General features: G+C 42.5%; 1 protein-coding gene across 5 annotated transcripts in view; it reads left to right on the forward strand.

The window, feature by feature from the left end:
- The window catches only part of LOC134353133 (anion exchange protein 2-like), a 265524-nt gene that overhangs the window by 186292 nt on the left and 64886 nt on the right, over positions 1-14346 (forward strand). For all 5 annotated transcript variants that reach the window (XM_063061096.1, XM_063061077.1, XM_063061103.1 and 2 more), the window contains 3 exons: positions 5002-5167; positions 10147-10376; positions 13394-13551. In XM_063061096.1, the coding sequence (XP_062917166.1) occupies positions 5002-5167; positions 10147-10376; positions 13394-13551 (554 nt within the window). The remainder of the gene's footprint in view (positions 1-5001; positions 5168-10146; positions 10377-13393; positions 13552-14346) is intronic.

The following is a 14346-nucleotide window of genomic DNA, read 5'->3' on the forward strand; positions in this document are numbered from 1 at the left end:
ATTGAAGGCGCCAAGATTTGCAGGCAAGAAGTCCAAATGAATGTTTAGTGACATTTTGCACTTCATGGTCTTACATGCTTGAAGCATGTTGTCAACCAGCTGCACGTAGTTTGGTGTTCTGTAGTTGCCAAGAAAAATTCCAACAATATTCTTGAATGCCTTCCATGTGATTTTCTTCAATTCCATTGCAAGTTCTTTAAATTGCCTGTCATTGATAACCTGTTTGATTTGTGGACTAACAAAAATGCCTTCCTTAATCTTGGCATCAGTTATTCTGACTTAAGTTATGAATTGAAATAACAAATATGGGGAATTTTTTTAAATGGTGTGTGATAGGGAAATTAATAAACTAATAAAGACAAGTATGCTGTATGCCGTTTTAATCATCCTATCAATCTGTGTAGGTGCTTTTGTGGAGCTGTGAACTTGGACCCCAAGATACCTTTGTTCATCAACACTGTTAAGGGTCTTGCCTATAACAGTGTAGTGTCTCTTTACATTTGATCTTCCAGGTGTAACATTTCACATTTGGCTGGGTTAGACTCCCATCTACCATTTCTCCGCCATATTGGAAAATGATCTATATCCTGTGGAATTCTTTGCCAGTCATCTACACTATCCACAACACCACTAATCTTTATATCATTTACAAACTTACTAACCCACCCATTTTCATTTTCATCCAATTTATTTATATCCTTCACGAACAGCAGAGGTCCCAGCACAGATCCCTGTGGAACACCACTAATTACAGTCCTCCAGCTGAATATGTGCCTTTGACCACTACCCTCTGTCTTCTATGGGCAAGTTAGTTCTAAATCCAAGTGACTAATTCACTATGGATTCCATGCATCTTAATCTTCTGGATGACTCCCATGTTGTCAAACGCCTTAGTAAAATCCATGTGGACAACATGCCCAGGTTTACTTTAATTAATCACTCTCATCACCTCACCAAAAAATTCAAACAAGGTAGTAAGACAAGATTTGCCCTGCACAAAGCCGTACTGGCTGTCCCTAATTTAACCATAGTTTTGCAAGTGCTTGTAAATCCTATCCCTAAGAATTCCCCAGTAACTTCCCTACCGCTGACGTGTGACTAATTGCTCTATAGTTTCCAGGATTATCCTTGGTTCCCTTCTTGAATAATGGAACATTATTTCCCCAAGATAGGCTCATTCAGAAAGTAAGGAGGCATGGCATCCAGAGAAACTTGTTTGTGAGGATTCAGAATTGTCTTATCCAAAGAAGACAGGGCAATAGAAAATGGAGTGTATTCTGCCTTGAAGTCACTGATCTGTTCTGTGACCCTGCTCTTTGCTATTTTTATAAATGACTTGGAGGAGGAAGGGAAGGGTAGGTTAGTAAGTTTACAGATGACACAATTTGGTGGTGTTGTGGATAATGCAGAATGTTGTCATAGGTTACAACGGGAAGGGATGCAAAGCTGGGCTGAGAAGTGGCAGATGGAGTTCAGTATATAAAAGTGTGAAGTGATAAACTTTGGACGGTTGAACTTAAATGAGGAATACGTGGTTAGTAGCAGGTTTTGTAACAGTGTGGGAGAACAGAGGGATCTTCAGGTTTACATCCATAGACCCCTCAAAGCTGCTGCACGAGTTGATAGAGTGATTAAGAAGGCGTATAGTGTGTTGGCCTTCCTTGGTCAGGGGATTGAGTTCAAGAGCTGCAAGGTAATGTTGCAGTTTGAGAAAATCCTGGTTAGACCATGTTTGGAATTGTGTTCAGTTCTGGTCACCTCATTATAAGAACGATGTGGTAATTTTAGAGATTTACCAGGACGCTGCCTGGTTTAGAGAGCATGTTTTATGAGGATAGGTTGGGCTTTTCTCTTTGGAGCAAAGGAAGATGAGAGGTGACTTGGTAGAATAGTTCAAGATGATGAGAGACATAGATCAAATGTCTTGTCATATGGAGAGTGTCTGATGGCTCTGGGCCTGTATTTGCTGGAATTCAGAAGAATGAGGGATGACCTCATTGAAACTTCTCACATGGTGAAAGGCCTTGATAGAGTGGAATTGGTGAGGGTGTTCTTGTGGTGGGAGAGTGTAAGAACAGAGGACATAGCCTCAGAATAGAGGGGCATCCTTTTGGAACAGAGATGAAGAATTTCTTTAGCCTGAGAGTGGTGGATCTTTGGAATTCTTTACTATAGGCAACTGTGGAAGCCAAGTGTGTATGTATGTTTAAAGAAGAGGTTGATAGATTCTTGATTGGTCAGGACATGAAGGGATACAGAGAGAAAGCAGGAGATTGGGGCTGAGAGGAAAATTGAATCAGCCATGATGAAATGGTGAAGCAGACTCAATGGACCAACTCGCCTAATTCTGCTCCTATATCTTATGGTCTTATGGATTGGATAGCCAGAGACTTTTTCCCAGGGCAGAAATAGCTATTATGACAGGTTGAAATTGTAAGGTGATTAGAGGAAAGTATAGAGGGCATATCAGAGGTCTGTTTTTTACACAAGTGTGCTGGGATCATGGGATGCATTGCCAGGGGTGGCAGTAGAGGCAGCTACATTAGGAACATCTAAGAGACTCCTAGATAGGGAGATGGATGCAAGAAAAATGAGTGCTATGTCGGAGGGAAAGGTTAGATAATTTATCTTAGAGTAGGATAAAAAGTCAGCTCAATATCATTGGCTGAAGGGTCTGGACTGTACTGTTCTGTATTTTGAAATTGTATTGATCTCTCTTGTAATTCCTCAATGAGTGAACCTCTCGTTTTCCTTTGGTCGTGCTCTGTAGAATCTTGAGCAACAAAATCCTGCAGGAACTCAACAGGTAAGGCAGCATCTTTGGAGGGAAATACAATTCCTGATGGAGGGTCTTGGCCTGAAATATCAACTGTCCATTTCCCTCCATAGTTGCTGCCTGACCAACTGGGTTCATCCAGCATTTTGTGTGTGTTGCTTAGGATTTCCAACATCTGCAAAATCTTTTGCGTCTCCACTTAATCAAATCTTTCTATACTATATATTACAGCAATTTGTGGTGGACCAGACCAGCTCAGATTCTGACTGGGGCAAGGTTTGTAAACTCCAGCAGGAATTGACTGACCCCAACTCAACAGGAGCGAAAACAAAACAAGGTCACTGTGAACAGTAGTGGATTTCTAGGACTCTGGTGTAAAAGAAGGGGATGTGTGCAAATTGGAAGGCCGATGGCTTTCTATGCTATGTACCTGGATGATCTGCAAACAGATGATGAATGTAACCAGGGTCCAGTTGGATTAAAATGAGGGGAGAGATTTAAAAGAGACTTGAGAGGTGGCTTCTTTGCATGAAGGATAATGAATATCTGGAATGAGCTGCCAGAAGTGGTCAAGGTGGTGACATCTGCAGCATTTAAGAGGAACTTGAATATGGAAGGGAGGGGCAAAAGCAAAATGCTGGAGGAACTCAGCAAATCATGCTGCATCTATGGCTTGGAGAGTTACAGACCAAATGCAGGCAACCATGACTTGCAGTGAGGATGCTGTGATTGCCATGGACCAGTTGAGAAAGGCCTGTTTCCATGCTATATTACTTTAAGACTAATACTAGAGAGCATTATTCCTATGGGCTAGATCCTTGTAACCTCATAGGCAGAGGTTCCTGATACTCACATACGGTCATGAATAACTTAGAAGAGCCAGGTCCAAACTTGGTCCAGGTACTTCCTACAGGCAGATCAGAGCAGTGTTCAATGACCAAATGACCAGTCGAATCTAGTCAGCTTCATGAACTGCCTTGAGGACATAAAGTGTTGGATGGCACAAAACTTTCTATAGCTGAATGAAGGCAAGTCTGAAGTTGTCCTATTTGGCCGTCCTGACTCCATCAAAGTGATTACCAACAGTCTTGGTAACCTGTCCACTCTTGTCAAATCTCATGTCAAAAACCTTGGTGTGATATGTGATTCTGTCTTTAAGTTTGACAAGCAAGTTAATGCAGTAGTAAAAGCCAGTTTTTTCCAGTTTCGTACTATTGCCAAAATCAAGTCGTTTCTCTCTTTCAAAGATCTCAAGAAAGTCATCCACACCCTTATATCCTCCCACTTGGACTACTCCAACTCCCTGTATACTGGGATTAGTCAGTCGTCCCTATCCAGCCTGCAACTGGTCCAGAACGCCGCAGCCAGGCTCCTGACAGGTGCCCAGAAGGCTACCAATACGGTTTAGAATTGATTTTAAGGTTCTCCTGTTTGTTTATAAAGCCCTAAATGGACTAGCCCCCTCCTATATCGCAGACCTTCTAACCCCTTTTTCTACTTCCAGGCCCCTCAGGTCGGCTGATTTGGGGCTCCTGGCTGTCCCATGATCTAAATATAAGTTCCGGGGTGACCGCGCCTTTGCTGTTGTAGCCCTTAGACCAGTGGTCCCCAACCTCCGGGCTGTGAAAAATGCAGCAGTGCAGCAGTAGCCGGAGCGCACCTAGCACATCTTTAAGAAAAAAGACGATATAAACAAGCTAATTAATTAGGTGCCGCCCAGCACGTTAATGTCGGCCCAGATCAGAGGCGATTGTCGATTGCGTCGCCTCTGACCTGGGCCGACATTTACATGCCAGGCGGCATCTAATTAATTAGCTTGTTTATTTTGGCTTTTTCCTTAAAGATGTGCTGGGTGCGTTCTGGCTACCGCTGCACCGCTGCATTCTTCACGGCCCGGAGGTTGGGACCACTGCCCTAGACTGTGGGACAGCATTTCCCCCCCCCCATCAGATTTGCCCCTTCCATTGACTCTTTTAAAATCCAGGCTCAAAATTTACCTTTATTCACTGGTGTTTGAATCTTTCTGATGTGGCTGATTTTTGGCTTGTGGCTCGGCTCGTGTTGTTTATTTTGTGCCTATAAGCTGTGTGCCTTGTTGTTTATATCTGTGTTTCTTGTATTTGTGATTTTAGCTACCTGTTATGGTCTGTACAGCACTTTGGTCAACATGGGTTGTTTTTAAATGTGCTTTATAAATAAATTTGACTTGACTTGTTCCTCTGCAGACCGAACAGGATGCACTTGCTGCAACACCCCTTAGGATTGAGGATGATGAGGAGGATGATCTGAACAAAACCTGGGGCGTTGAGAGATTTGATGACCTCCTTCATGATGCATCAAGTCGGAACGTGGATGAAGTGCGGCGCACCTTTGATGAAGCAGATTTTGAGTGTGAGTCTGTGGGTTTATGTAGTGTTTCAATTGAGCTGGTCATTCAGGATTTCACAGGTGCAGATCCAGACTGCACTGGAGATTGGAGCTTTTTGTTACTAGTTAAAGTGTTTACCATATATCCCAACCAATGTAACTCAAAATGATATCCCCTTCTTCTTATAAAACAGTACAGCTTCCCTAAAGTACTGTTACCTCTTACCTAACTTGCCTAGTCCTAATCATTCTGAGATTTGAACCCAGAGAAACCAGAGCAATTGTGGATTAAAAGCTAAAAAGCTGATTTGTATCACTAATTCATTCACAGTGGTAGGAAATCCATCCTTAGCCAGTAAGATCTATTGCAAGGATTGCAAGGGACAGAATTGGTCTTCTGATAGATCAGAATGGTAATCTACGTGTGGAGTCAAAAGAGTTTTGGGAGATCTTTTTGCATCTGTATTTACTCGGGAGGTGGACACAGTCTATAAAAGTGAGGCAAAACAGCAGCGAGGTCATGGACCCTAGACTGATTACAGAGGAGGAGGTGTTTGCTGTCTTGAGGCAAATCAGGGTGGACAAATCCCCCGAGCCTATGGAGTCCTTGGACTACATGGGAGGTAAGTGCAGGAATTGCAGGGACCATGGGCAGAGATATTTAAATTATCCTTAGTGACAGGTGAGGGACCAGAGGACTGGAGGATAGCCAATGTTTTTTCTGTTTGAGAAAGGCTCTAAGAATAAGCCAGGAAGTTATAGGCTGGTGAGCCTGACATCAGTGGTGGAAAAGTTATTGGAAGGTATTCTAAGAGACCAGATCTATATTTGGATAGACAGGGACTGCTTAGGGATAGTCAGTAACGATTTGTGCATGGCAGATCATGTCTAACTAATCTTATAGAGTTTTTCCAAGGATGTTACCAGGAAAGTTGATGAAAATGGATGTTGTCTATATGGACTTCAGCAAGGCATTTGATAAGGTTCCATGTGGGAGGTTGGTCAGGAACGTTCGGCTACTTAGTGTTTAAAACGAGATAGTAAACTGGATTACACATAGGCTTTGTGGGAGAAACCAGAAAGTGGTAGTAGATAGTTGCCTCTCTGACTGGAGTGGAGTGCTACAGGGATTGGTGCCTGGTCTGTTATTGTTTGTCATCTATATCAATGATCTGGATGATAACGTAGTGAACTGGATCAACAAATTTGCGAATGTCACAAAGATTAGGGGTGTAGTGGACAGTGAGGAAGACTGTTGGAGCTTGCAGTATGATTTGGACCAGCCGGAAAAATGGGCTGAAAAATGGGCTGAAAGATGGCAGATGGAATTTAATGCAGACAAGTGTGAGATGTAGTTTGTTAGGACCAACCAGGACAGGTCTTACACAGTGTATGGTAGGACACTGAGGAGTGCAGATAGAACAAAGGGATCTGGGAATACAGGTCAATAATTCATTTAAAGTGGTGGCACAGGTAGATAGGATCATAAAAAAAGCATTTGGCACATTGGCCTTCATAAATCAAATTATTAACTACAGGAACAACAGGAATTCTGCAGATGCTGGAAATTCAAGCAACACACATCAAAGTTGCTGGTGAACGCAGCAGGCCAGGCAGCATCTCTAGGAAGAGGTACAGTCGACGTTTCAGGTCGAGACCCTTCGGCAGGACTAACTGAAGGAAGAGTGAATAAGAGATCTCTTACTCACTCTTCCTTCAGTTAGTCCTGACGAAGGGTCTCGGCCTGAAACGTCGACTGTACCTCTTCCTAGAGATGCTGCCTGGCCTGCTGCGTTCACCAGCAACTTTGATGTGTGTTGGTTGTATTAACTACAGGAGATGGGATGTAATATTGGAAGTTGCAGAAGGCGTTGGTGAGGCTTAATTTGGAGTATTATGTGCAGTTTTGGTCACCTGCCTACTGAAAAGATGTAAATAAGGTTGAAAGAGTACACAGAAAATTTACAAGGATGTTGCTGGGACTGGAGGACCTGAGTTATTAAAAGAAAAGATTGAATAGGTTAGGACTTTATTCTTTGGAACGTAGAAGACTGAGAAGAGATTGATAGAGGTATGCAAAATTATGAGGGGTATAGATAAGGTGTGTGGCACATGTCAAAGTGGTTAGGGTGTTGGACTAGCGATCTGAAGGTCATTGGTTCGAGCCTCGGCCGAGGTAGTATGTGTGTCCTTGAGCAAGGCATTTAACCACACAATGCTCCAGTCTACCCAGCTGAGAATGGGTACCAGCAAAAATGCTGGGGGTTACCCTCGCGATAGACTGGCGTCCTATCCAGGGGGAGTCTCGTACTCTCAATCGCTTCACGCCATGGAAACCAGCATAAATACTGGCCTGATGGGCCACAAGGCTCATGACAGATATTAAAATAGATAAGGTAAATGCAAGCAGGCATTTTCCACTGAGGTTTTGTGGGACTACAACTAGAGGTCATGAGTTAAGGTTGAAAGGTAAAAAGTTGAAGGGGAACATGAAAGGAAACTTCACTCAGAGGGTTGTGAAAGTCTGGAACAAGCTGCCAACAGAAGTGGTGCCTGCGAGCTCAATATTTGGATAGGTACATGGATAATAGAGATATGGATGGCTATGGTCAGTTGCAGTTTGATGGATCTAGGCAGTTTAAATGGTTCAGTGTGGATCAGGTGGGCCGAATAGCCTGTTTCTGGCTGTACTTCTCTATGACTCTATGACTAATTTTAGGGTGTACATTAGTAGTCCTAACTATTCAGGACTTTTTTTTAAACCTGTCAATGAGATGAATAGGCTTAGCACAACAATATCAGCTTCTCAACATCAGGCTGGAAGTCACTCAGAAGGAACTCAGGTCCCCACATTCAGTAATTTGCAGTGTTCCATTGCTTTGAAAAAAAGTTGAACGACTGCATTGAAACTGCGCTCCACTAAGTATGATGCTGGAAAGATGATAAAGACCATCTTGACTTTTTTCCACAGTGCAGAATAACATTCAGAGATTTCTTTCCACAAGGCATTTTGAATCTTGGTTCAGCTCAGTAGTTTTGTAGTGAGATTAGTTCTTCTTCGATCCTTCTTGTTAAATCCTCATTACAAATGTTCAGGAATAGATTTATTACCCAGTCTGGCTTTTGGATCAAGAGAAGATCTCTTTGACACGTCTATATGCAGCTCACCCAGATGGGGAGAGTATACTTGAAGATTATCATCTGGTATTCCTTCTATTCCGACTCAGATAGGCTCAGAAATTGGAAAAGGTCATGACAGCCAATGTTGCACTTAAATAGAATTAACTTGAACAGAAAGGTGGAGACAACTGATTTGACTTTGAGAGGATTCACATAATTTCCTTGCAATTGAAGATTAATTTCTTTAAACTTCATGAATGATTCTGGAAAAATAAGCAACGTCATACTTAATATTCTTGAGTTGATTACTGAATTGAGTCTTCAAAGAATGTTATCACAGTTTCAAAAATCACATAAAAGGCTTTCAGGTAGTTTCCATTTGAGAATCATCTGTCTTCTGTGTGCAACAGCACGCTTTGAAACTGATCATCATTCTCAATCCAAAGCTCTCGAAATAGTCAAGAATTATGAGCGTGGGACTTGATTTTATTTACTGCTGTGATAAACAGTACTTAACGATGTGTACAGATGATTACTTAGTATTTCTGTGACAAAATGTTGTCTGTGAATTACGTAGTGAATGGTAAATATGTTAGGTACAGCTTTTTTTCAGGAAAGTAATCGCCCCATGGTGGCATTGTGTCATTGGTGGTGCCCCATCTGTTGCACAAGCAAGAACCTTGGTGAGCGGAATGTCCTTCTCTTCGACAAATTGCTCAACAACCCAAAATATTGATTCCCCCTTCGCATCTGTAGTCTCCTTGCAAATAAACTCTTGAGCCATGCTTTCATCTTTTATGAAGCGGACGTAACCAAGAAGCAAAAATCCATTGTCTGAAATCGCTGACTCGTCCAACTGCAGAGCAAATTCAGCAATAATGCACAGGCCAGACCTGGAAATAACACTATTTATTCAGTCTAGATTTCTCATGATAAGCCAAAGCAGAAAACATTATTTTCAACAACTACAATGTGCTTTGAGCAAAGTCTAAGAGAACGGTGGGTTAGCTGGAGATGAGGTTACATGATCCTTGTAATCAATTATGAGCTACTGAGGATCAAATACTTATAATAATTCACTTCAGTTAAACCTGTAATCCCTCAGCTGCCCCCCTTGCTACCGAGCACACCCCCTCCCACTGCTCCCTTTATCTTTATTGCCCCATAGAAACTCCCAGTGCTCCCAGGAGGGAGAATGTCACCCACTTTGTGAACCACTGGTCTATCCCAAATAAGTAATCCTGAATCATAAAGCTCTCAAAAGGTAATTGGCAGGTCAACTTTTTTTGAACTATGCTCCTAAACAGTGGAACTCAATACCTAAAACTATAAGAGATGTGGACTCAATTGACACTTTTAAATGCCAGCTCCAAACCTATTTATTTAACCTTGCTTTTAACTTACATCATTTGTCTTTATTTTCTTGTTTGTACTTTGTCCCTTTATAAAGCACTTTGAAATACAGTGTTGGTATGGACAATGTTCTAAAAATAAGTTTTATTATTGTTATTATTATGTCCATCAGTTTAGCAACACTATGAGCACTTTGATCACCTTGTACTATTTTTTTGTTGTTCTGATTGTATTCTTTCTTGTAAAAATTGTATGTAGTTTATGTTTAATGTATGCTTTTCTTCTGAATGCTGCTTATAAGATACTATGTGCCTGTGATGCAGCTGCAAGTAAGTTTTTAATTGCACCTATACATACATGTACTTGTGCAGATGACAATAAAGTTAACTTTGACCTTGACTGGTCATTGTTGTGTTGCTGCTTTTGGGAGTGTTCTGCCTGCGTTCAACTGCAGTGATCCCTACAGGGAGAGTGTCACTGACTGGGCATTCCCTTGTGCTAACATTAATCTGTCTATTCACCTACAACAGACCACCGTCACTCCTCACTTCACACTCACCACCCCCTCTCCACACACCTGCCATCAGAGGGCCGCAGGAAGAAAGGGAGCCAGAAGAAGAGCAAGAAGACAGCCTCTTCTCCAACTGGTGCACCCACCATCGAGGAGGGGGATGAGGAGGATGAGCAAAGCGATGGCGCACTGGAGAAGAAAGAACCCAAGGAGGGCCCCATTCCCTCTCATGCCGCTGGAGATGTTCAGGTGAGGTCAGAGGGAGTGAAGGGTAGGGTGGTCCTCAGCCTAGTGATGGCACGTAGGGGTTGAGGACACTGCGGCAGGGTGGGAAGAGGAGCAAGGTTGAGGGGGTTAATGTTGCATAGAGGTAGGGATAAGATTGGGTGAGGGTGACGACGCAGGTTTCAGCTGGGGTGGGTGTAAATAATGTTTTCACTCCTGAAAAAAGAACATCGCTGGATACTGAACCCAAAACAGAAAAGCTGGAAGATCTCGCTGGGGTCAGGCAGTATCTGAGGAAAGAAAAATAGGTCAGTGTTTCAGGTCTGGAACCCACCTCAGAGCTGTTAGGAGAGTTGTGGAGTCACAGTTTAAAAGCAGATCCAGGGGTGGGGGCGGGGCACAAGAGACTGCAAGAGCAGAAATCTGTAGCAACCAAGAAGCGCCGGAGAGTCAGATAGCATCTGTCAAGGAAAATAAAGAGCTGACTTTTTGGCTTGAGACCCTCCATTTAGGGGAGGAGTGGAGAGAGAGAAGTTACTACAGATCAGGTGATCATGAGCATGAGTGTGAATTGTGAGTGAGACATTTTAAAAAGACAGGGTGAGAAAGGACAGCAGTGGGATGATTAAATCAGCAGTTTTGCATTTCACCTACGCTCAGACCACTGGGGTGATGCTGAGATTGCTGTTACCCTCACTTTAATTCTCAGTCCCGTTCCCATTCTGAACTGTCTGATAAGACCACAACTTATCTTCCATCTGGCCATTTTGCAGCCCTCTGGAATGATCTATAACTTCAGGTAAGATGCTGTCTGCTTTCCATTGTCTTGCTGTTGTATCTCTCCCACCTTGCTCCTTAAAGCTGCTTTGTTATTGGTCAGCACTCATCTGGCACATTACTGTTACAGCCTGAGAGGTCATAAGCAATATCCACAATCTTCTGTCTTAGAACATTACAGCGCAGCACAAGCCCTTGTCTATGAATGAGAGAAAAAATTTAAATGTCTCCAAAGTTTAACCTGTCTCTGCAACCACCCTGACAAGGCAATACATGCACCCACCACTCTCTATGTAAAGAAATTACATCTGACATCCCCCACTATATTCTCCTCCAATCACCTTAAAATTATTCCCCCTTGTATTAGCTAGTGAATATCCTAGTAAATTTCTTTTCAGTTGGTCCTATATTACTATATCCTTGTAAGAGGATATCCTTATAAAGAACCCAAAGCTCCACACAGCTGCAACAAAACCTCACAATACAAACTCCAGTGCATTTCCTTATGAAGAAACCTGATGTTTGCTTTCTTGACCATTTGTTGGACGTGACTGTTAAACTTTTGTGATTCAAGCACCTTGACTTCTCTAACTTACACTCATTTGCGTTATCTCTCCATTTAGATAATCTACTTTTTAGTTCTTTTACTGAGGTGCGTATATCAGTCATCTCAGACTTCCTTACGTTAAACTCCCTTTGCTAAGTTTTTGCTGAAGGATGTTAAGAAGTATCTCCTCAAACTGTCTAGCAATGCCTGACAGATTGTCTCCAGCCAGCTGTCTACTTTTGACAAGCATCTGCTAAGTACCAACCAATTCTCCTTTCTGGCACCTGAGGCAAGTTCTTTTGTCTACTGCATAACCTCAGTCTGAAGGTGTGCAGTGCACACTGCAGCTATCATTTCTGTTCTTGATCTAATCTAATTGAGGGTCTTACAGCACAGAAACGGGTTGTATCTCACTCCACACCCCAGTGCTGCTTTTACACTGTAACCCTTCCCCCACCCCACGCTCAACCTCTCCTGCTCTCTATCTCTTTCCTGACAAATCTGTTGGAATTCTTTGAGAAAATAAAAGGCAGGATAGACAGAGGAGTCAGTGGATGTTGTTTACTTGGATTTTCAGAAGGTTTTTGAACGGTGCCACACATGAGGCTGCTAAACAGTATGAGAGCCCATGGTATAACAGGAAAGGTCCTCACATCGTTAGAAGATTGGCTGACTGTCAGGAAACAAAGAGTGGGAGTAAAGGGTTTTTTTTTCTGATTGGCTGCTGGTGACTACTGGTGATTCACAGAGGTTGGTGTTGGGTCTGCTCATTTCACGATATATATCAATGATTTGGATTATGGAATTGATGGCTTTATGACCAAGTTTGCAGATGATACAAAGATAAATTGAGAAAGCAGGGAATCTGCAGGATTTAGACAGATTAGGAGATTGAACAAAGAAGTGGCAGATGGAATATATTGTAGGGAAGTGTATAATCATACACTTGGGTTGATGGAATATGGAGGAAAATTCAGAAATCAGTGGTACAAAGGGACTTGGGAGTCATCCTGCAGGATTCCCTAAAGGTTAACTTGCAGGTTGAGTAAGTGGTAAGGAAGCTAAATGCAATGTTAGCATTCATTTCAAGAGGTTTATAATAGGAAAGCAAGGATGTAATGCTGAGTATTTGTAAGCCATTGGTAAGACCACTCTTGGAGTATTGTGAGCAGTTTTGTGCTCTTTGTCAAAGATGTGCTGGCACTGAAGAGTGTCCAGAGGAGGTTTACAAGAATGGTCCCGGGAATGAAAGGGTTATCATATGAAGAACGTTTGGTACTGGGCCTGTACTCACTGGAGTTTAGAAGAATGAGGAGGGGATCTCGTTGAAATCTATTGAATATTAAAAGGCCTAGATAGAGCAGATATGGAGAGGATGCTTCCTATAGTGGGGAATTCTAGGACGAGAGGGCACAGGCTCAGAATAGAGAGTTATCCTTTTAAAACAGATGAGGGAAGATTTCTTTAGCCAGTGGGTGGTGAATGTGTGAAATTCATTGCCACAGACAGCTATGGAGGCCAAGTAATTGGGTATGTTTGAAGCAGAGGTTGATAGTTTTAGCAGGAAGGTAGGAGAAGGCAGAAGAAAGGGGTTAAGAGGGGTAATAAATTAGCCACAATGGAATGGCAAAATAGCCCCATTGGGCCAAATAGCCTAATTTTGCTGCCCATGTCTTATGATCTAAATATTTGATATCTCTGTCCTCACCTACTCCAGTTCTTCATGCCTGACGAGGAACTAGAAGTTAATGCAGCTTTGCTGAACACACTGGATGGTAACCGGAAGCAGCAGGACATTCCAGCCCCACACAAAGAGCCTGAAGCAGACATCCAGAGCAGTCAGCTCAGGAAGAGCAGTGAGCGCATTGCACTCAGGTAAGCTCAGCCCATGCTCAGTGCTGTCCCTTGTTCTGATTAAGGCACCAGTACCAACACCTGAACCCTTCAGGAACAGCACAAAACTGAGGTGGGATTGTTTTCTCTGGAGCAACAGAGGTTGAGGGAGAGATTTGATAGAAGATTATAAAATTATGAGACACAGATAGACAGCTGGTACCTTTTTCTCAAGGTTGAAACATCTAGTATTCGAGGGCATACATTTAAGATGAAGGGGAAAGTTTAAAGGAAATATGCGGAACAATTTTTTTTTAACACAGAGTGATGAATGCCTGGAATTGGAGGCCAGGGTGGTGGAGGTAAATATGTAGGTGCTTAAGAGGCTCTTACATGCACACATAAATACACAGGAAATGGTGGGATACAGACATTGTGTAGGCAGAAGGATTTGTTTGAATTTACTTGGGCATTTGTTCAGTTTAGCAGAAAATCATGGGGTTCTGTGTATATGGAAAAAGCTGTCAGAGGAAGTGACAGGGGTAGGTATAGTTACAATATATAAAATGCATTTGAAAGGATGCGTCCATTGGAAAGGAATGGAAGGATATATGCCAAACACAGGATAATGAGATTTGTGTAGCTAGGTAGGCATAGACAAGTTGGGCCTAAGGGCCTACCTCAGTGCTGTAGAATTCTATATCCCTGCCTTAGTCCCATCATGCTGACCTGTGGAGACAGACAATCTGTGTAGCACATCCTGCACACCAAAATACAAACCTGCACAATCTGACATGCAAAGCATACAGACTGTTTACCAACATCTATATGAAAAAC

Source organism: Mobula hypostoma, chromosome 1 (genome assembly GCF_963921235.1).
Source record: "Mobula hypostoma chromosome 1, sMobHyp1.1, whole genome shotgun sequence".
In the NCBI taxonomy this organism is placed as follows: Eukaryota; Metazoa; Chordata; class Chondrichthyes; order Myliobatiformes; family Myliobatidae; genus Mobula; species Mobula hypostoma.